The sequence below is a fragment of the Cyprinodon variegatus genome, unplaced genomic scaffold (assembly GCF_000732505.1).
Source record: "Cyprinodon variegatus isolate N-32 unplaced genomic scaffold, C_variegatus-1.0 Scaffold619, whole genome shotgun sequence".
Classification (NCBI taxonomy): domain Eukaryota; kingdom Metazoa; phylum Chordata; class Actinopteri; order Cyprinodontiformes; family Cyprinodontidae; genus Cyprinodon; species Cyprinodon variegatus.
The window spans coordinates 292,836-317,164 of record NW_015151072.1 but is presented as its reverse complement, the minus strand read 5'-3'; the positions used below and the strand labels follow the sequence as shown (position 1 = coordinate 317,164).

The following is a 24,329-nucleotide window of genomic DNA, read 5'->3' as shown; positions in this document are numbered from 1 at the left end:
GTTAGATTTCAGCTCTAAACTAGACTAAATGTACTAACTATTGTGTCAAAAAAAACTTAAACTGTAAAGAACGTATAACCATTCTTTTTTAGACTTTAGTACGAAGTACCTATAAACTGTAGAATAAATGCAAAGTAATATACAGTATCCTGGCAAACAAAAAGACTATAAGCTTTTATGTAAATCGCATATTAACATGTTGTAACGACACTGAGGATCAAGCAAAGGTTTTTCTCTCTAAATAGATCTTGCTTTACTTTGAGTGAAAGAAAGTTCCTGATCTCCATGATCTTTCTGTTTCTATTAGATCACCCTATTTTTTCATATTCAACTCCTCTGTTATTATTAAAACTGTAATTGTAGTTTGTGTATAAACATCCAAACACATATTAAGTGGTTAATAAGTACATGGTTTGGTTGTGTTGGATAAAAAAAATCTTGACTTCATGCGGTTGTTCTGCAGGTGAACCAGTGAATTCTCTGTTCGTGTCGCCGGCTGTTACGCCCATCAAAAATTTTTTAGAGCCGTATTCCAACAACCCAGGTTTTCGCATGTATCTGTACAACAACGAGGACTTCAGTATGAAGGTAAGAAGGTACAACAAACTAAAGGCTGTTTTTCTAGTTATGTTCACATTCATCTCAGACAAACATTACTGATATTAAAGGAATACATCAGTATATAAACATAGGTAACCACTTCATTAACATTAATGTTTTTGGAATTCATTGCACAAGCGTTTGGACCTTGAAACTGGCTGATGTTGACTTGATGGACAATTTTATTCACGTCACTTTACAAAATGTCAATTTCAATCTAAAGTTAGATTCGCTGTTCAGCTTCTCAGTCTGAATGCAGAAAAAGATCAAAGGCTGCAGTGAATTTTTATAACTTTATTTCCTGACTCATTTATTTTCCATTATTTCATATGAGGAAGGTAAATCCTCAAGAAGCACTATAATACTTCCAGTCAAAATCTAAAACTTAATAACAGACATAGGTTAAAAGTAAGTAAGGGGTAAACCATTATTAATGATCAAAGTGTATCACAATAACATTGTAATCAATCACAGCGATATAACTATAAACATATTACAGTAGCAGCGGCGGCTGCTCTCTGGAAAATCTCCAGTATTTCTGCTCTTTGTGTAGAACATGTGATCTGTGCTTCATGGCAGCCATCAGCTGATGTTGCTTTGTTTATTGTTTTTGTCTTTATTTACTAAGACATATTCGTCTGTGGCATCCTTAGAAGGCCTCACATGCAGAGCCTTGTGAACTACTGTAACACGCCAAAATGCATCACTTTAACCAAATGATCCAGTCCAGTTTTCAACAGGACTGTGCCTTTTTTTAAGTGGCATGCCAGATACCAATTTTGTTTTTTTGCTGTCGCTCCATATTCTTGAGCTTTATCATTGAACACGGTAGTCTTAGGTTTAAGTCTGATCTCTCTACTCAAACAGGGACCACAAGCTCTGCAAAGAAATTCCAAAAGTGCTAATAAATGAGGGATTTGGTAAAGTTAGAAAGTAGACTCATGCAACAGCTAAAACAAGAAAGTCTCAAGACTTGACCTACTGGTAACTTCTGGAACTTTTGATGCAAAATCTTTATCTCATGTAGTTTGGAGTAAAATGATATCAGACAATGGTTCTGACAGGGATGTGCATGTTCTCCTGTGAGAGGGTGCGTTTGATTTATCAGCCAGGATTTTTCTACCCAGAGGCTTTTCATGACTAATTAACTACATAAAGATATATCAGCTGAAATTCAGTATTAAATTACTTTTGGTTGTTTTGGAGCATAATAAAAATATCTTAAATCCATTATCTTAGTGTTTTTTGGTGTTTTACTCCTTTTCTAAATCTACTGCATCATATATTCACCTAATTATTTTTAAACCCAAACAACACATTTTATAAACACTCTGTTATGTTAAAATAATCTTCTGAATAAATGTAATGCTCATGGGTAACATTTAGTGTTCAGCATTGAATAGTAGGACATAAAAAACAGCTAAAATTGGATTATTGTGTTTATAACTTAGTGGAATTTGCTGGTTGTTTTTGATGCATAGGGAGCATTTTACTAAGCATAAGCTTGTTATTTTATCAAAAGAATGATGGATTACCACAAGGTTCATTGTTTCATTGACATTGATTTATTCTCTCTCACTATATAATCCACAAACTATAACAGAATTTAAAAAACATTGGCGGATTGTCTAATAGAATTAGGCTTAACTGCTAATTCCTTTCATCTCTCTGCTTACAGACCGAAGCTATATGCGCTTTTAGGATTAATTACGGTGCCAATCAGAACACAAAAACTGTTTCTGGCTTTTAAAGTGACTCAAAGACTTTTTCTTTCTTCCTTTGTCTCTTTTGGGCTTTTCTGTCCCTTTGAAGGATATCTGGCAGTACTACTTGAATCTGACGGAGGCCAACGAGAAACAAAAGTCCGACTGGAGGCTGGAATACGTCATGACCGAGGCTTTTGGGCTGAAAGACCTGCAGCCAAAAAGTCTTCTTCAGCTGGGCCTGAGCTTCTTGCTGCCACAGGCTAAAGCGTTTGACCAGTACTTCAGCCACTTTATGGTCAGCTACGATAACAGGATCACCTGTGATGGAAGCTGTAAGGTCAACCAGGTGTGCGCTGTGCTTTACCTGGACCAGAAGTCCTACAACAAATGTGCTGATAGTGCTGCCTTTTAGCAAACTTTATCCTCAGGAAACAGTCTTTAAGATATTTGATAACTGCCGGAATCAGAAGGGAAATGTGAGCATCTGCTTTCACTAAAACCAATATTTAACAAATAATTGGTTCTTAAGGTGGTATTTGTTTGTTAAAGTGTTTTTTTTTTTTTTTTTTTTCAGTTTTATGCCAATTACTTGATGTTAGCGACTTGTAGAATACAGTGAAATAAAAATGACACATGTTTGGAAACTCAGGAAAAAGACTGAATTGTTACTTCTGGAGTTTAAAATGTATTTTTTTCACTTTTGGTTTAAAGAGATCAAAGATAACTGCTGTCTTTATGTTTCATTTAAATTGATTATGTGTACTGTTGTTGAGCAGCACAGTTGCTCTACTGATGTAATTATTTTTGTTAGATTGTGATGATTGTTTATTGGTATAGTAGGAATAACGCTGAATTTTATAGCTAAAATATTGTTATAAAATGATATATGTTACAATATTCTATGACATAGTATCAAAATGCATCTCGGTGTATTTTTCTCATCACCTCTATATTTTTTTCTTTTTATTAAAAATGTATTCAAGTGCAATTATGACTCCAAAGATTGTAAAATGATGCTGATTGCTGCAGTTACAGTGCTTGTTTTCATGGAAGTGGATAATAGTATTTAAAATTAAGTTTGTATAAGTATCTGGAGGGAATAAAATATACGGTATACAAAAAGTGTTGTCTTTTCAAATGTATTTTTTTTTTTTTTATATATATACCAGAAAAATGACATCTTAAGACTTTTTTATATTGAAGTTATAAGGATGTCACAGAAATCATCCAGATATCTGTCAACAAAACCTAATCTGTGAATATTTCTGCCTACATCTAATACTGTAGATATTACCAAGCTGATAGAATAACTCAGCTTCTGTTTAAGGTTTATGTAACCAACTGATAAACTAAACCTGGGTCATTTCTCATTGTTCACTGAGAAATATCATTTGATGAAGCCTTTTCTAATTTTCCCCACTACAAAATAATTCCTAAAAGTATGTTTGATGTGTGGTGACATATCAGGTCAGCTTCATTATCAGTCCAGACCCAAAACTGCAAAATCAGTATTATATCAGAAATGGAAAAACTTGGAACCAGACGCCCCTAGTTCAAGTTTTAAATCAGTTAACAAATTTAAATGTGATGGATAAAAAGTTTTATCAAATTAATTTTGAATACATCACAGAACATTTAAGCTCTACATCCATCTATCTATTTTCTCCTGCTTAGTCCTTGTCAGGGTTACAGTGGGGCTGCTGCCTATCTCCAGCAGTCTACGGGTGAAAGGTGGGGGACACCTTGGACAGGTCACCAGTCTGTCGCAGGGCAACACAGAGACAAACAACCTTTCACACATACGCACTCACACCTGAGGACAATTTAGAGACGCTAATTAAGCTAGTTAGGTAACTTTTCCCCATAGAAAGTTTTTGTAGAATTCACTCAATAAAATCTAAGTTACTAAGAAGAGTTGATTTAACAAAATCATGTAAACTTTAGTACCAAATTTGTCTTGTCAACAAAAGATGTATTTTTGTTTTGCTGGTACATTTTAAAAAGAGACATTCCAGCTTTTTTTTTCTAACATGTTGACAGGTCTAAAATATATATGCAATTTATTTACTTCTGTAAAGGATACCTAAGTCAAAATAGGAATAGTAGTTAGATGTGAGACAAAGCTCAGGCGTTGCCAGATATAGCCCCAATATAGAGCTAGGAAATAGCTTTTTATTGGGGTTAAATATCTCAAATTAAATAAATTTAAAAAAAGAAGCAAAATAAGCTTTGGCTTTTGAGCTGTTCTGACTTAAGGAAGCAATGGGAGTCAGAATGGCCTTGAGTTAAAACTGTATCACATTTTAATAGGAATATTAGCTGCAATTATTCAGCATATACAAAAAAACAAAACATTATTGGATACATCAGTTGTGATTCGTCACAAGAATTAATTAGCAAGAGGTTCAGCAATAGAGTGGATTGTATTATTTTAATCACCAATGGTAACATTGATAACCACAAATACTTTGTGACCAGCCGAACTCAGTACTGAAGAGCTTAAACCACAATTTAAATGAGAAACTGAACAAATAATGAAAGATTATGAAAGTCTACATTATCTCAGTATCATAATAGTCTATAAAATGCTTCATATGTCTAAAAAGAGACGACCAAAACTTCCTGAAATCTGAGCCAGAAAACTTATATTATAAAAACAATGACAGAGATTTATGTTTCTACAGAGAAATGTTTCCTTTCTTGCTTCCTGTGGGTCAAAATATCAACTTTACAAATATAGTTTTTAATGAGTCAGGTTTTTTTTTTATTAATATCTAAAAGGAAAATGTTTGAAATTGTTGATTTTTTGCCCCCTTTTGTAGTTTATGTTTGAACTTTTATTATCATAGTTTCTTTTGTGTAAAAAAATCAGGAAATTATGATTGAAGATTTTTGCTTCCTTTTTTATTTTGATTCAAAGTTCAGCAGTAATGTTGTAAAAGCAGCCTGTAAATTTAGTTAATTAGAGATAATTTAAGAATACATAAGTTACAGTAACAGTTAGCAGGTGAGAAAAAAATAGCAGTAAAATATATAAACTGAAGCTGCATGGACTAGTGTCCCCTGCTGGAGCCCCAAAGCCTCAGCAGCTAACCCCAGAAAACCGTCAACATTCAAGTTCATTCCCTCCCACTATCACCACCCCTCCGGTCCTTTTCTTCTCTTGTTCAAACCTTCTAGAAAATCCCCCTCGTTTCTCAGCCACCGACTGAAGAATTTGACCCTCACCTCCTTCCCATCACCCTCCCGACTCTTTTGTCCCCTTTGCCTCCCTTCTCAAATGTTGAGTGGACCTCTCCCAAAGCTTCCCTAACACTGCCTTTTTGTGTTTGCTAATGCATCAGTTCAAATCACCAAAAGCTGGACTGCATAAGAAAGAGTTTCCCATCTTCCAAAAACAGTATTTCTGACATGCATGTAATTTCATTTCACAGTGGTTTGGAATAGAGGCTTTGTTTTTTGAGTTTTTTTTTTTGCAACATTTTTTTTTTTATTATTCTGTAAAATTCATTGGAGCAATAAAAAAAACTCTTGAACATTTTAGAGTTTAAGGTCAAAACCAGAACACAAACAGGAAATGCTGACTTGTCACAGTTTGCATAACAATGAGATGTTAGGATATCCAATCTTTTATGCAGAATAATTATCTGAATTATTTGTTATTAAAAGATAATACTCAGAACACTTTTGGAGAAGAATTATTTGCTCAGGAGTTTAGAAACTTCTCTTGAGACCAGAGTCGGTACTTGGTGTCTTTTGCCAAACTCTTTCCCCTTCTGTGCCTCCTTTGCTTTTATTCTCCCTGTCCATCCCGGGCCTCCTTCCTCTCAGTTCCTGTCCAAATGTAACCGTGGAGACTAAGATGGCGTAGGAATGGCAATGGAAAGGACTCCGTCACCACAGTAACAGGAGTAGAGCTTCCAGTCATGAGGATCCTTCTCTTGAGTCACTATTATTAGCAATGCTTTCAACTCCAGACCAGCCAAACAGAGGAGCTGTAATGCATGTGTGTTACGAGATTCTTTCTGCAGCATTTAATGGAGCTTAAACTTTATAAAGCTATGCAATATGGGCTTTACAGTTGAAAAAAGTAGTTAGAAGTGTTTTATGCACATTTAATTGAGCAAGCCAAATTCCTTCCAATAAAGCCTGCTTTTGTATGGCTAAAGTTTAGAACTTGTGATTTCATGTCATCAGTAATGATTGATGACTTTAAACTAGTGTTGAGCCGATGCCATTTTTTGGCTACTATACCTGGCTGTACAGTATTGGCCGATACCAATACGATCTGTTAGAAATCGATGTGTGTATATATGAAGAACTGCATACTACTTGGATGTAAAATAATGGCCCTCATGGCTTTGTCAAGCTGCTGCCTACTTTTGTGAAGCAGGAAAAAAGACTAATACAAAGAGAATCCAGTAGAACTTTTTATTGCCTACCTAGAATGAGTGACAATAGTTAAATAAACATTTGCCTTTCAAAATGGTATCGGTGCCCTATTTGTTGGTACTCGTCAAAACCGATACCACCATTTTAGTGCTGGATCGGGGCCCCGCCCAATACTGTATCACTGCAACACTAATTTAAACACAAATTTCATCATCTGTAGAGAAAGGTAAAGAGAACACTCGTCTTTGTGACAAACTCTATCTGGTGTCTATTGCAAAACACTGTATGTGTGATTTTTCCTAATGGTCGGAGGTCATCATTAGAGGCATTTTTTTTCATTGCCATTTTCAATATGGCTTACGAACCAGGACAGCACTGCCAAAAATGTAAATTTAAGTAATAGGGGGGAAAAAAACAAATGCAGTCTCTTATTTCAAGTGCATAATATCTTATTTTAAGGGTAAACATGCTAATTTCATTGGCAGATCATCTTATTTCCCTACTCAAATTGAGGGTAAACACTAGTGTTGCACCAATACCGATACAAGTAATGGACGGGGCCCCGATCCAGCACTAAAATGGTGGTATCGGTATCGGCGAGTACCAACAAATAAGGTACTGATACCATTTTGAGAGCCAAGAGTTTATTCAACTATTGTCAGCCATTCCAGGTAGGCAATAAAAAGTTCTACTGGATTCACTTTGTTTTCCTGCTTCACAAAGGTAGGCAGCAGCTTGACAAAGCCATGATGGCTTGAGAGGTTTTTCCTTTACCTGTTTGGTTCCTGAATCTAGAGGTGTGGGAGTATTAGAAAATGCCCATAGATAACAGCTATGTACTCAACAAGAATGAAATGTATAATTTCCCATAAAAATGTATTTTAGAGCTCAGATTTTACTTTGATATATTTTTTTTATATAGCAGTTCTTTTTATCTACTGGATGCTAGTTTATGTGCAGACATAAGCTGGCCAAGATAAAAACAATGCATATAAAGGAGATATGGGTTTTTAGTGCCTGCTGCTTCAGAAGGTGCGTTATCTAGGATTTTGGTTTCCTTTTGGGAGGCATGATAAAGGAAAAACAATTTTGAATTCCTGATTTATTAATTTCTAAAATGTAACAGAGACAGTAGAACATTCTAAGGTTCAGAGTCCATCTGATGTTGTATTGTAGAACTGACAGTGTTTAGGTTTGTATTAAGAACAAGTTAAAAAACAAATGATTTTCATGTTTAAACAGCAGAAAGATTTTTCTGTTTTTGTAAAACACTTGCAAGGGAAACCTTTTTTTTTTGTCTTCAAAGTGAAAACATTAATACAAAAAGGTAACCATCATAACTAATGATAAGCTTTGTATTATGCATAATTATTGCTTTTGTTTCTACTTCAATACTTTAAGACTAAATAAGAAGCTACAGTATAAAAATCAACCAAATCCAGTTCTTTAAACTCTGTTTCTGTTCGGTCTCAGACTGAGAGACTGTCTTAGACTGTCTCTCTTGTTTCGTTTGGCTCACTGACCCACATTTTCACTTTTGTGGAGATTTCTGCTTTTATTTTGGCTGACTGGTGGAGGCCCACAGCAGTTAATCTGAGGATTACTGTCAGGATAGTATAACCATCCAGCAGCCCTCTCCTGTGGAGCTGGAATCTCTGTGTCTGTGGTTCAGATTGCCTTTATCCAACCAAGATCATTCTTTTCAGCATCGTTAGGGGTTTGAAAAATGACCCCCTCCTGAAATAGTGTCCGTATTGGTATATATATTTTGTCAAGGTTGATAAATAAAGATGTGGTCTTAAAATCTTGATGTCAGATTGAGAAAATTAGCTGATTGTCTTTAATTATACTAATTTCAGTGGTTACATTCAGCACAATTTTTTTTTTTTTTACACTTTACCTTTGTTGTCTTATTGCTAAAAGATAAAACTACCTCAGTTATAAATTATATTTAGTTTTTCATGCACACAACCTGCTTTTCCAAAGCAATTAGTCTAAAATTGAAAATAAATGGTGATGTTTTAAGAAGAGTCCATTCTACTGCTCTTTTTATGAATAACCCATAATAACTCATGCAAATAGTTATTATGGGTTAGCATCAATACTGGATAGTAAATGTTATATTATAGACATACTCTGAATTCAGAGGTTGCTGCTTTGACCACAGAGTCCAGAAGCTGCTGTGTGGCAGGTAACAGTTACCAAAAGGCATGACCACATCAACCCAGCTCAGCAGATATGCACTGGTTCCCTGTAAGTTTTCTGCATTCATTTAAAGACTGTTTTTATTCACTTATAAAATGGCTATATATTATAAAATGTTTAGCACCCAGTAATTTCACTGTTCTTCTTAGGTTGTATAACCAAAAAGAGCAAGAAGATTCTCCAGTAGATGTTGTTGATGCAGCCAATCAAACTTTTCTACATTAGCTTTTAACTCAAGTTCATTTTATAGATAAATCAACCGTAATGCATTCAATATTGCAATAAAATAAGCCACAATTATGTTCTTCAATTCATAAAAACACCACTTTTAAAGTGTAATTAGTAGTTTAACAGAATGTAACATTGCGTTCAGTATCAGTACCTCTTATAGCTGGTAATTTATCTTTCTAATAATACTGAATAGTTCTTATTCTAATAATCATTGTTACACAGTTTTCCTTACATTGCAAAAATGATCTCAAAATGAGTAAAAATGTCCTAATTAAGTGTATTTACCCTTAATTTAAGCAGGTAAATAAGATGATTTGCCGATGGAATTTGTATTTTTACTCTTAAAATAAGCTATCTAGATATTATGCACTTGAAATAAGACAATGCAATTGTTTTTTTCTTGTTTAAAGTGTAAATTGTCTTGTTCCATTGGCAAAGTGTCTCACTTCAAACTTTAATTAAAGAAAAAATGCACTCATTTTAAGAAAAAATTACTCATTTAGATTTTTTTTTTTTTTTTTGCAGTGTACAGGTTGTTATGCGGGTCATTTAAATGTTTATAATAATAGAATTAGATATTCTGTAAATTATGGCATGCTAAAAGAATATTAGAAGTGACTTCTTCACTCTCTTTTGTTCGATAATTTTTTCATAACATCCTCTATTTCTAAATACACCTGAAAAAATAAAATTCAAACTCTTTATGTTGAAAGCTCAACTTCAAGAGCAAATAAAACAATAACAATATTTATAATAAAACCTATCTAGCAATACACAGTTTCTGTTTGTAGCAGCTAAACATGAGGCTCCTTTCTTAGTTTTGGTTTCCTGTGATATTCTGTCTCAAACAGTCAATAATGGAGCAAGATGGAGGCACAAACACAGAGATGGGGGGTCTCTTTAGTCTCATGCTTCAGTAGTAATTTGTCACCGGGCATGAATGGCCTCCTTCATCAGAGAGGGAGACAGTGGCAAGGAATTTTAGAGTAGTGCAATGTGTGTGTTAGGGGGGGGTTGTACACTAGAGGGGGTGAACCTTTAGGTTGAGGTTCGCTCTCAGCCCATTTGTAGCCCAGATCTGTCTCTTTTGTGTGGGACCACCATAGGCAGGTCTCCAGGAGCCAATCAGGCGCCCCAGAAGCCATTACCTCACTGTAGTGAACGCTGTGCCAAGTTGGAACAGGATCCACCCAAACAAAATGTTAATTCAAGGAGAGAATAAAAGCAGTGAATAAAGAAAGCGGTCGTCGAAGAAACAGAGAAGTTCGGCTCTGATTTTTAACTGTTAACTAATGTTTGACAGCAAAACTTTATTTATGTCTCATATTTGAAAATGATTCAAGTTAGACATTTGAGTTTATATGTTGAGCCACTGACAACATATATTATGTTATGTAGTTCATTACATATTTATTTATGTATTTTTCCTCAAGATGGATCTGAATGTATTTCAAATAAAAGGCACTGTTGAACACTGTTCTAAGAGGAATACAGTAGATGCACTATGCAGACGGAGTGTATATTGGCTGCTGCAGTTTTTAGCCCACATCCGATTTTCTTTTTTGTTTTAATTTATGCTTTAATATATTGCATTCTTTTTTTCAGTAGTAATGTATGTTTTTAAAACTACCATACAGCTAGTGAGAAAAAATATTTTTCTACTAATATGTTAAGGCTTTTACAATAAATTCATACATTTACTTAAGTCCAAAATCAATCTTTTCTGTCTTTCCGACCTCTTTATATGTTTATTTAAGCTTTTGTCTTGTTTGATTTAGGAATCAATTATTCACTCTTAATTACTGAGCCTGTTTGGCCAGAGTCCACCAGGAGCCATCATTTACTACAGACAGCACACATTTCAAGTGAAAATTAAACAAGAAATCAAACGGGAATTATTTAGTTTTAATAAAACTGTATTTTTAAATTTTATCTCAAAGGGGTTCCTCTTCGCATCCATGAGGAAGAGTTTTGCTTTCACAAAGACTCAAAGGGAAAAGTAACAGCAACAGCAACCAAAAGCCACTGAAGTTCTTAAAATGTGGTATAACTTTCTGTTAAGTTGTATAAATGTGTGTTTCTGTGTGTGTTTTGGTATGAATGAGCTGGAAGGAGGCCAGCTATTAACATCCAAACCACACGGTTAAGTCTTTTTTGTTGCATCTAATTAAAATTTCCCTCAGCAACACCAGTTGTTCATTTCCCACTGGAGTAAATCTTTTCAGTGGGAAAACAAAGACCTGATTGTTCCTGAACTGATGAATTTATGAATGGGCACAAAAGATGGTAGGCACTGAAAAAAAAGTGTGTCATTTCACTACAGTAGTGAGAAATATTTTCTCAGTGTGTGAAAAAAACTGGCAATAAGTTAACAACTAAAGGAAATGTGTCAAATGTTATATTTCAGAATATATTTATTAAATGTTTGTTTAAACAAAGGGGTTATGGAGACTAATACCTGGCTGTTTCTACAACTCATAAAACCAAAACTAACATATTGTCTGCATAAAAACATAAGCACAATTTAACTTTTAAGCAGCACCATCGTGCACGACTTCAATGATCTCAACAAACATGATTGAAACCAAGAAAAGCTGAGTAGGTAACATGTGAGTAAAGTAATGAAAATATCTATAAATTTCTATCAACACGTATTTATCTTTTTTTTGGCTTGAAACAAAGTGATGTGTTCAATATGTTTCCTTTATTTACTAATTTATAAAAGCAAACAAATACTTATTGCAATAATAACAGATGACCGTAAAAAGTTTTACTCACAAATTTTATTCATGGTTAATGCAGCCTACTAAACTTACAACCACAGAAAATACTAGCCAATAACATATTCATACATGCATCCATAACAATATATTAAGTTATTATCAATCTGAACAGCTGGTATAAAGTCAAATTTAAAAAAGCGACTTTTTAAAAAAAAAAAATCATGCTTTATTTTTTTTTAATAAGAAGGTGTAGCGTCTTTAAACTAGAAATGTATAACTTTGATGAAGAATAAAAATTCTCTCCTCATATTAGGCTGAAAAAGGATGTATCATTTTTTTAACATGGGCAGCTGAATGTGCAGTTTTTCTATACAATGTCTATTATTTACTGAAATATATTACTTAAACAAAACAAAAAAAACCTTTTCAAAATCATTCTAATTCATGGAATAGGTCTTTAGGTTCTTTGGCCCTAAGAAAAGAAACAGGCCCACAGCATCACAAATCTTCTACCGTGCCCAACAGTGGACATGATGTCCTTTTTCACCTATTTATTTTTCATTTCACACCAAACCAACCTGAAATGTTTTTTTTTTTTTAAGTCCACGTTTCTTGTGACCAAAGGGCATATTTCCAGATAAAGATGGAGCAGTTGTTCTGAGAAGTTGACAACACCGCTGAGTCCCTGAGCAAGACAGCCCAGATTAGCTGCCCATCTAAGGCATTGATCTAATGCAGATGTCAACACTTCAGCATTTTTTTTAAGTGTTTTACATTTGTGTTTGTAGATGCAGAAAGTCTTCTTCTACTATGCCAGTTATTTACATTAAATTGCATCAAATGTAGACTTTGAGGACTTGATCACCCAAAGATTCTCCAACATTGAGTTTTAGGCATGTTTTTATATCATGCTAACTGTCGTCTTAGAATAACTTTAATATTTTGTTATATGTGATGATTTTTCACTTGTCGCTCATGAAAACACCCATCTAAGATAATAATAAAACAAGTATTTTAATCCCCAAATGTTGGCTTAATTGAATGTATGTGCTGTAGTTACTTATAGGTTACTTTTAAAAGGCGTAAATCTGTTTTTTAAAAAAAGCATTATTGAAATACATATTTAATTTATTTAACATAACTGCAGGTAGTATATATTGAAACATGTTCTCCTGTTGTTACTTTTGTAAAACTGAAAATGTGTCATTTGTCATAAACTGGGCAAATGATCCATGACACTAAACTATATATTATCTTTTCATTACCAAAGCTTAAACTGTAAGTTAGCTATAAAAGAAAAAAGGTAATTATAGTTGCACAAGCACTGATTGGCATCCTGTCCAGGGTTAATCCACCTTTAGGTTGATTCTGCATCAACCTGAAAAATCTGAAGCTATTAGCATCAAGAATGTAACTGTAATGATGAAAAGGATTTAATCATTTTTATATCTTTGCGTTTATTCTCTAAAAGCTGTAATATCCATAAACCTATAGCCTAACTCCCTTTCTGTTTATGTTAATTTGTCAATTTAAAGCAACATATTTTCATTCCATCAATGTTTTTTTGTTGTTGTTTTTTTTATCACAGAGCAAAAAAAAGAACACACCTAATTTAAACAATTGTTATTTCTACCTTATAGTAGGGGTAAGCACAGGGAAAATATAGCTAAATAATTTGTTTTTTTGGAATCTATCATACAAGTTAGACGGTTACCTGAAGTTAATATTCAGCCAGATGAAAACAGCCTCAACAAACTTTGCATCTTCATGACCTGAGCTCTTTCTGCATGTAGTCTGCATGGAGTCTGCATGTCCTCCTGATGCATGTTTTCTTCCTGAAAGACGAAACTTTCTCCAACAGTTCAAAAACGTGCTTCTGAGGTTTTTGTTTCTCATTATTTGTTAGTTATGATTGTTTCCATGGTTATTAATTTTCTCTTTGTTGCCTAATAATAGATGGTGGAGATAAACCCTACTTTTCACCCAATGACTGTGTGATGTTTAAATGGAGGAATGAATTCACTAATTAGAAAATTGTTTTATTCTCGCTTTATTTTTTAATATTAAAAGATATCCTTTATATTCATATTTCATCCATATATTACTGATTTGTTTAAAAAAAGGAATTGTATAAATCATTTAGCTAACCACCAGGCCATAACTCTTTAAAGAAAAGCACTTCAGTTATTAGTTAATTATCTTTCCTCATCCCATCTTTTATTCTTCCACTACCCAACCAGTTCAACCACTTTCCAGGAATGACCCAGACTCTCTCTGCTGCCCTGCACCCCCTGTCTGCTCTGCTTGCAGGGGTCAGTGAGTTTGTAATCAAAGAGGTTAGTATTGGAGCAGAGAGGAGTGGTATGTTGGCCAGCGTCTTTGATCCCTACAGAACTTACAATCAATTTTCTTCCACCTGATGAGCTTTGTGCTGACCTTGGCGTCCAACAGGCCCCATGCAGAGAAACATCTCCAGTTGGGCCTCATAAACGGCTCCCCAGTTTAAGAGAAATCTCCCCTCCCCCAAGTTTTTATGTTCTTTCTTTTTTTTGGACACATTTTAACAATCTAATGGAAAAAACATTCAGTTTCTTTATCCAATCTTACATCTTGATCTAACAAATCTGTTCTATCTATAATTTCACTTTTAAAATATTAAGAAAGTAGAGACAAACTTTATATTTGGAGGCAAATGTAAGCATAAACTGTTTATATACTTATACATATTAGGAAAAAACTTAAATTAATCACCTAATTATTATTCATCCTTTTTCTAATGTTATTTATTCCAACTACATATCATTCTTGTTGTAAGCTGTATGCAACAGAGTTTCATTCTGTATGCATTCTGTGCATACAAAATGACAATAAAGTTTGTCTTATTCCTTTTAAAGAATCCCCTGAACAGTCTGGTTGATAATAATAGGACATAGATGTTAAACTGCATGTATAACAAGTCTGCCATCTGCTGTTCATCTGGCTGTAGGTCTTGGTTGAAGCATAGAAGATGGTTTCTAAAGATTAACTGCATGGATTCAAGTATTATGAGGTGTTAGTGGTCCCTTACTGCTTTTATTCCTTGTTAGTAATTCAAATAAATGCAAGGGTTCAGGGTTTACATCTCTATAATACATGGGATTATCTTTTAAAGAGCTAGATTTGACTGAGATTTATGATCTGAACTCTTGATAGATCTTATTTAACAAATCCTTTATTAATTTAACATTAAAAAAGCAGCTAAGAAGCCATTTTTCAAGGTCTGATCTTACATTAAACTAGACAGTATAAAATCAGAGTCATAATCATTTTATAACCAGTTTAACATATTTAATCCTGTATCAGAATTATAAAGAAAGGTAATAAACTAGGTCTTTATATACCTCTTTTAGATGACAAATTGTTATTTCTCAGTTTCTATCCTAGCATGTATGTTATTCCTCTAGCTGAATTTATCTACAGAAGGCAGAATTTAAAATTAATTGGGTCCATTTAGTAGAAATATTAAATCAATTAATTTCCTAAAAGTAAAACCAAGATAAAAAAAAAAAAAAAAAAAGACTTGGCAAACAGAAAAGTCCAGTTAAAATAAACTGACCAGCAGATGGCAGTGTAGGATAAAAATGTTTGGTTAATTCTGATCCAGAACATTGAAAAGGTAGTCGACATAATAGTCTATAAATATTTCATGTTTTCTCTTCTTTCCAACCACGTAAAAGTGTATCATGAAATCTAAAATATTCTTACTAAATCAATTTGTTTCACCAATTCAGTTCAAAAAACCTAATATTGATAAATTATTGCATTGCATTGTCTTTGTACTGAATTGTGCTATACAAATAAATTTGCATTGCCTTGCCTGCCTTGCCTTGCCTATTGATACAAGCATTGATTTTTTTTTTTTATGATAATTTATTGCAGCTACTGCAAAATAAAATGGAATTGCTCAGAAAAAAAAGTTCTTCTTCTAACCCGTGATAAAGTACATGAATCAAACTATTAATTGAGATTAAACGTTTGCACAAAATCAGTTAACGATGGATGTTAATACTATAACAAACAGCAAGATTAGTAGTAGTAGTTAATGTTTTTTGTTAAGGATTGCTGGCTGATCAAGGACCCTATGTGGGGTCACGACCTCAGCTTGGGAATCACTGCTGTAGAGGATAATCCTTGTATTTTTACCCATCACATCTTTTGCATGATGTACTACATGCAGGTTGGCATGAGAGGATCAGCCTGAGGCACTGCTGTAGGTGAGGAAGTTTACATACAGACCAGATTGATAACTGCTGATACATTGGTGCATAATGCCTCTTGAAATACAGTTTCCAGCCTCTTTTCAGACTTTATTAATCCCCTTCAGAGTCTTGCTTATAGAAGAAGGCTGCACATATTTTCTATCAGCTTTTCTTTGCACTCAAACGTCCATTAATATGGATATTGGATCCAGAGTTCTGTGAACAGCCAGCTTCTTTCAGAATTACCTTCTGTGGTTTACCCTCCTTGCAGAAGGTGTCAAGGACTGTCTGATGAACCATTGTAGAGTCTGCTGCAGTCTTCCTCTGGTTTGTGTAGACCATAATATTTATGCATTAAAAATTCCCATTGCTAATAACTTATGAACGTCTTATTCCTTTTTATTTTTGCTTGAAAAGCTCAATTTCAAGTGTTTTATAAACAGTAAAACATCACAACAAAATGAAAATCAGCTTATGAATAATATACTATGAAAATTATAGGTTTAACCTTTTAATTTAAATTACTAAATGTAATGTTTCAAAATCTTTCTCAGGGGAGTGAGACTTCTTTCTTAAGTATTTATTCTGTGACATATGTTTAAAATATTTATCTTTGTTTGTAAGAAAGCTAAGCCTCCTTGCAAGGTTTATGGTTCCAATTTGGAGGGTGGAGAGATTGCTTTTTTCTAAATCCCTGCATAGATTTCGTTTTTTAGTAGATGTAAATTCTCATGCATGAAGGTTAGGTTAATGACTTAATTTTAAAGCAGATTTCATGCATATTTTTGTTTTTTATGCCTTTGAATTTGCAGATGTGTGACTTATGTCTCATTCCAGGTAATAGCTGGGAAAGATTCAGGCCCACTTGACCTTGAGAAGAAATAAGCCGGCATGGAAGATTAATGGATGAATATCAAACGTAACTACTGTTGACAGAGTGAATGAAAACTACACTCTGTCTTTTATGTGCAGAGTCAGCACACCCAGTTGACTTTCAGTTTCTTGGATACTTGGCTTCACCAACGTTCTATAGAAACAGAAAGATTGCAACTCTTGCAAATTATTTTCTGTAATGCATTAATTGGGGAATGGCGGCCTGGTGGTTAGGGCATAGAGCTTGGAATACTGAGATTCTGAGTTCAAGCCCCACTCCCACAGACTGCCACAGACTGGTCTTGATTTAGTTGTTCAATGATATCTATAAATACAGACTATGGAGGAACCACAGCGCTGGTTTTATTGGACCTAACTGCAACATTAAACACTGTTGATCATTTGATTTTATAAGAGCGTATGGAAAACTAGGTCAGCTTTTCTGTCCAGCGCTTGTTTGAATCCTACCTGAAATACAGGGGTCAGTAGAAGACTTTACATTAGAGACCAGATAAATCACATTTGGTGTTTTCCAGGAGACCATCATATGACCCCTGCTATTCAATGTCTACATTGTCCGTTACTCAAATCTTAAACAATAATACAAGTTATCTTAACTATGACGACACACAATTATACATTATGATGTCACAGAGTGAAAGTGAACCCAAAACAAAACTGACATACCGGTAATAGTTTGAGAACAAAGGAAGAGCTTTCAAAAGTTAGTATTAAGCTTCAGTTAATCCAGCCAGAAAACATTAATCAGTGTGTAAATCTTGGTTTAGTGATGAACTCTGACCTGAACCTTCAGAGGCTCATAAATACAATAACAAAGTGGATCTTCTATAAACTAAAGAGAATCTCCAGGATTTAAGGACTAATGTCTCAGCAGGACCTTGAAAATCTAATTCATGTGTTCATCTTTGGTAGAACTAATCACTGTATTGGTGTCTTCATAGGTCTGAATGAAAAGTGTCTCACACAGATGCAGTGGATCCAGAATGCTGCTGCCTGCATCCTCACTAATATTATAAAAGTGGAGAACTTCATGCCAGTTCTAAAACCATTAGAGTGCCTCCCTTTATCTATAGAGTAGACTTTAATAAACACTTATTACTCTATAAATCACTGGATGGCTTAGCACCAAAAACATTACACACTGTTATCAGTAAACCAACACCCCAAACCTCCCAGATCTTCTGGCTGTCAGGATTTGGTTATTGAGTGTTGTCCCAAAAGCAGAGGCAGGAAGGCAGAGGTGAATTTCTTTAGATTCAATTAAAGAAGGAAACTGAAAACAAAGGCAGGTTATCCAATAATCCAATAATGAAAGCAAAGTCCAAACAAGCATCAAATCAGGAGTCCAAAAATCCAAAAGAATCAAACATAAAAACTAGTCAAAACGAACCAGAAACCGTGGAGACATCAGGGGAATCACTGTCACAACGAGGGAGACTCGGGAAGACGGAGTTGGTGGAAGTTTGACAAAGTTTGGCAGTGTTTGACGAGGACCCAGCAAAGGGGAACTGAAGAGAGAGGGCTTTTAAAGGAGACAGAGACAAAGAGGGGGCTAATGAGGAAACTGGGAGCAGGTGTGCACAGAACAAGAGGGAAAGAGCTAGGGAAGAAGGAGAACACAAGAGGGCAGCAGAGAGCAACAAATAGAAACCTGGAAGACTGGAAATAACACAATGTTAAATTACCAGGACTATAAAACATGGAGAAAAGAAAACTAAACACTCAAAAGAAAAACATAACAAAACCCAGACTAGGACAGTAACTGGAAAAAAAACCAAAGAACACAGCAAGGAGTAAAGCAAGACTGAATACTATAACAGAAACCTGACACTGGCTCAAATCTACTCCACCTACCCAGTTGATTGAACCCAGAACCAATGATGGCACAGCAGCTTTTACATTTTTGAATGTTTTATCTTAACACTTCACTTTAAGTTTGTAGTCCAAATTTCTCTTCTTTTATTACTAATCATTTCTTATTTATCATCTTGCAATTTACATTTCTTTGTGTGTTTTCCTGCTATGTGCAACACTAAATCACTGTGCTACTGAAATGTGCAATAAAATATAAAGCAAACTTGCCTTGCCTTAAACACACTCTCTAAACTTCCATTTACCCTTTTATCCTCCCCACAGACTGGGTGTTGTCCAAACCATCGACACACAGTGCCAGTTTCTTTCTGCTGAAAATGGGCAGCACAATAACACTCTGAAGAACCTTTATACACATCTTTGATGAAAAATAAACTCTGGCATGCCTGGGAAACGTTGTGCTGCTGCAGAGCTTAACTGCATATTGGAATCAGTGCCGCTGTGAGTGGGAGGTCATTTCATTTGGATTTATTTCAGACAAATTTACTTTAAGAATTAATTACCCATTTAAAGGCTTGAAATCATTTCCATTGCTAACTGGATTAACATATTGGACACACATTTCTTCCCTCCAGCAGCATTTAGCAGTAAATTGACATGTTCATGGGTCAGAGAGCAGAAATCAGGGAATAAACAAACAAAAAACAACTGGTTTACACACAAGTTCCTCCCCAACTTTTATCCGATAATCAAAATAGGGTCATAAAGTCAGGCAATAATCTCTGTAAAAATCATCCGTTTTATTATAGTTATCCATCCCTTCAATTTTAACCTAACCCTGAATAATCCTCTCCCAGATTTTCCTGGATAAATTCAGAAGTCACTTTCAAAGCCAGTTATATCACACTGGATTTGCATGAGGGCCTTTGATTCGGCTCTAAGTTCTCAACCCGAAGCTGCATGTCTGAAAAACTTTTCCTGATAGCAAACTTAAAAAAAAAAAAAAAAAAAGATTTCTCCTCAAAATCAGCTATTACCCCTTTTGTTCTGAAGATTATCATTAATTTACTCTGATTCCTTCCTAAATATTCTGCTTTTTCCCAGAAGGTGAGTCAAGTTAGGCCTTTTAAGAAGCCTAATGTGTTTGCAGGGCAGTTCTTCTTTTGGTGACCACCCATAGCTCATGTATGTTGGCTCTCTTTAAGCGATTTTATCAACACTTTCACAGAATGTTAGGCTTATCTTTTCTAAACAGACCTGGAGATATACAACTCTTCCACTTTAGACGTTACCTGACTTTAAACAAACATGTGTGAGGATCCAAAAACACTAACTGAAAGAAAATCAATAGCTGATTGATAATACAGAAGGTTTGAAGGAATTCATGAAGATTATGACATATGTTAATTATACAGCATAAATGCCAGTGTTGTAGTACTCGATATCGGTCTTGGTCTCAAGACCGGTTTCAAAACCATTTTTTGATGGTCTCGGTCTTGTCTCGGTCTCGGGAGCTGAGGACTCAGTATTTTATTTCAAGACCGGTCAAGACCACAACTGTGGAAATAACACTAATCATCAGAATATTATCAGTTTCTTTAATATCCTTCTTTTTATTGGATGCTTGGATTCAAATCCAAGCAATAACCTGTCTCATTGGTAAATGCAGTGAAGGAGATCAATCTATTTTTTCAACAAATTATCTGTCTCATAACATATTTCACAACTTGGTGACAGATATAGATTTATATAAGAAAAGTTATATAATATAGCTTTAATCTGTATATGAGAGAGAAACAAGAGAAATGATTGGCATTTTTTCAGTTTTACACATTTTACACATTGTTTTGAAATAGCACATTTAAAAACAGCATAAATGTACAGTATGTACTGTTCATGAACGGCAGAGAAAATACAATTTTGATCGACTTTGATTATTGTTTGAAATTCTGTGATTACTACACAGAAGTACTAAATAAAGATGTTAATGTTTAGTCCAGTTCTGTGTGTTACAGTAAATATCTAGGTGTTTTTATGTGAATGTGGGTCTTTTAGATCATTTTTTGTGATTTTGATCATGTTTCACATTTTATTGTCACATACTGACACTGGTCTTGGTCTTGACTCGGTCTCGACTTCCCTCGGTCTTGGTATTGACTTGGTTTCAGACCCTAAAAGTCTTGGTCTTGTCTCGGTCTCGATACACTCTGGTCTTGGTCTTGTCTCGGTCTCGGGTTAGGTGGTCTTGACCACAACACTGATAAATGCAACAGGTAGAGTTGTACTGAACTGGATGAGAAATATCTGTAAGAGGAAAGAGAAACAGATCCACAGAATCTAGAAAAGTTAAATTATAAACTCAGTTTAAACCAACAAAATAAAATAACGTCATGTAAAAATCCTGCTTGACACAAAAACAAGCCCTCACCTTTATGGCAGCATAAAGCTTTAAAAAATCTTTTAAACTTTTTAACTCTGACATCTTTGAAAAGCTGATTTCTTACCCTGTCGAGTTCACGCTTTTTTTCCAGGCCGTTCATAGCAACAAAATGACTCTCAGCTGAAATGGGCAAAGCTGACAGCTATAGTCGAAGATTGAGGCAGCTAAACCTTATGATTTAGCACTGGTGCAGTTTATACACAAAAAAATTCTCTTTACACCTTTTTCAGTCTTTGTCATTAGAGGAGTCTGATTCATTTACTTTTTTTTTTTTCTTTTGTTTTTATTTAGATAGGCCGGCGGACAAGTTTATTGAAAACTGCTAAGATTAGTGGGTAGCATTGTTGTCTGGAGTGAATTCAGTTTACTATTTTTATGGCATTTTAAGAGAATAAAGGATTTAGATTTGTTCTTTTTATGCTATAATAAGATATTACGCAGTAAAAACTAAGTGACTAATGCTGGATTATCCTGATGTGAACGCAGCATTAGAACACAATGAGGTATTGGTGCTATGGGTTTAAGGTGTTTCATACTCAGCAAGAAAATACTTGTAATGAAGGTTGAAGAACATGTTTTCTTTTTTGGGCAGAATATTTCCTTTGTCACGTCAATTTTATTTATTCTCTTTTGGAAATTATCAAAGTTGTAAATAGATTTAATTTAAGTTTTATCTTAATTGCAACAAGGTTGTAGGATTAAATAAATTACACTTTGTGTCTTTGGCTAATTTGAAACATTTCTTCCGTGTGGTCCTGCTTTGACCGACTGCTAAAATATTTTTTATTGAAATGATTTGAAAATATCTGCATGTTCAAATGAATGTTTTTATCAGCAACTCAGGCACAGAAGTTCTGTTAAATCTCCATAAATCCTTCAAACAGCAGCATGTGTCAGTTGAATAACCACAGTCCCTTCAGATTTCTCCAACAGAACACAACATAAAAAGCCCAGAATATGTGCATCAAGAAGAAGCAGTAAGATCTCAAAATCAGAGTCGTTTTATGCTTTCATCTCTAGGAGATATTTCTTAAAGCATATATTGACATTTGCATTTCTTCCAAACCTGCTATTTTCTCCCACAGCTCTTCATTTCTGTATTATTGGTTATTATAGTTGCCATTAGGTTTGAGGTAATGGCCCAGCTCTTCTTTATTTAGTTGCGTCTCTTTTTGAGACAGAGTCCCTGACAGATCTATAACTGTTTTTTTACTCTGGTCTACTGCATTGCTTTTTTTTATAATGAGTACCCTTGGTAAGAGCCTCTTTCTTTTTTTCTGTTTGTCTCCCAGCAGGTAGCCGCAAAAGGCAACTCATAGAGAATGTGGCTCTGAAGGAGGTTGTAAAAGACTGAGTTGTGCTTTATACATTTGAAATATACTGTATAGTTGGTTAGTAGAAATTGTAAAGAGTTGAAATTATATGTTCATTATAACAGAGTGTATATAGCTGTCTAAAAACCAACGTAGTCATCTTGGAAAGTGCCTCAAGGCAGCATTTATTGTGACTTGTGGTACATTATACTGACCTGGCATCAATAGCATTTTACCCAGCTTTTGACTGATGCCATGCTCTTTACGATTTATCCTAACAATTAAATACTAAACGGCCCAAACACCAGATACGGAACTGAGAAGAAAAAAAACTTCACTGTCCCAATTTTAAAGCTCTTTATGCCCATCTTGTTGACAGGAAAAAAAAATGATTTAAATGATTTCCTGATAACAGGTCAGGCAGTGAAAACACCCGCTTGTGAAGTCGAACCAATTTTGTTAATCACATGTATTTCATTAATTAACAAGAGATGGATTTATATCTTTATTGAACTATGATGCTCTTTATAACCTTCTATCCTTAAAAAAATAAACAATGGTTTGAAAACTTAACTGTAAATAAGTTCTTATGATTCTTGGTTACTTTAACAAACCTAAAACTTAAAAAAAAATCTGGAAGAGAATAAACATGGTATTTACATTTTATCTCATTATTCGAACTCCTCATACACAGTTGCTAGCATAGTTAAAAGCAGAGCTTCAAAAACTCCAGTCGGCCTCGGCAGATGGCCGCTCACACTGAGCCTGGTTCTCCTGGAGATTTCTTCCTGTTAAAAGGGAGTTTTTTCTCTCCACTGTTGCTACAAGCATGCTTAGTGTGAGGGATTGCCTTCGATTCAATGAGTTGATGCAATCAACTGGTTTTTACGGAGCCCCTAAAGGGACACGGAGGGCAAAAAATAAACTTTTGCGAGATCCCGCAATACTTTTGTGGGATCTCGCAAAACTATTGCGGGATCTCGCAAAAGTATTGCGAGATACTGCAAAAGCATTGCAGGATCTTGCAAAAGTTAACTTTTTGCGAGATCTCGTAAAACTATTGCGGGATCTCGCAAAAGTATTGCGGGATCTCACAAAAGTATTGCGGGATCTCGCAAAAAATAAACTTTTGCGAGATCCCGCAATACTTTTGAGAGATCCCACAAAACTATTGCAGGATCTCGTAAAGAAATTGCGGGATCTTGCAAATGTATTGCGGGATCTCGCAAAAGTATTGCGAGATCTCGCAAAAAATAAACTTTTGCAAGATCCCGCAATACTTTTGAGAGATCTCACAAAACTATTGCGGGATCTCGCAAAAGTATTGGGAGATCCTGCAAAAGTATTGCGGGATCTTGCAAAAGTATTGCGGGATCTCGCAAAAGTATTGCGAGATCTCGCAAAAAATAAACTTTTGCGAGATCCCGCAATACTTTTGAGAGATCTCGCAAAAGTATTACGAGATCTCGCAAAAGTTATTTTTTTCCCCTCCATGTCCCTTTAGGGGCTCCGTAGGTTTTCCTTAGATAGAAAACTTTGAATCAATTTGACTCTAGAGTTTGGTTGAATTGTAAAGTGCCTTGAGATGACATGTGTTGTGAATTGGGGCTATATAAATAAACTGATTTGAATTTAATTGAAAACACATTAAAGTAATCCTTTTTATGATTTGGAAAATAAAACATTTGCATTGGCCTTGTATTCAATTTTACATCTGCAGTTGTACTTTTCTGTTACCTTGCATCATCTCGTATATCTATCCTTTTTTATGTCTT

General features: G+C 34.7%; 1 protein-coding gene across 1 annotated transcript in view; it reads left to right on the top strand.

The window, feature by feature from the left end:
* Window positions 1–2,849, top strand: part of smpdl3a (sphingomyelin phosphodiesterase acid-like 3A) — an 8,903-nt gene extending 6,054 nt beyond the window's left edge. The window contains exons 7-8 of the mRNA XM_015392993.1: window positions 464–588; window positions 2,413–2,849. Of these exons, the coding sequence (XP_015248479.1) occupies window positions 464–588; window positions 2,413–2,718 (431 nt within the window). The 3' untranslated portion in view covers window positions 2,719–2,849. The remainder of the gene's footprint in view (window positions 1–463; window positions 589–2,412) is intronic.
* Window positions 2,850–24,329: the final 21,480 nt, after the last annotated feature.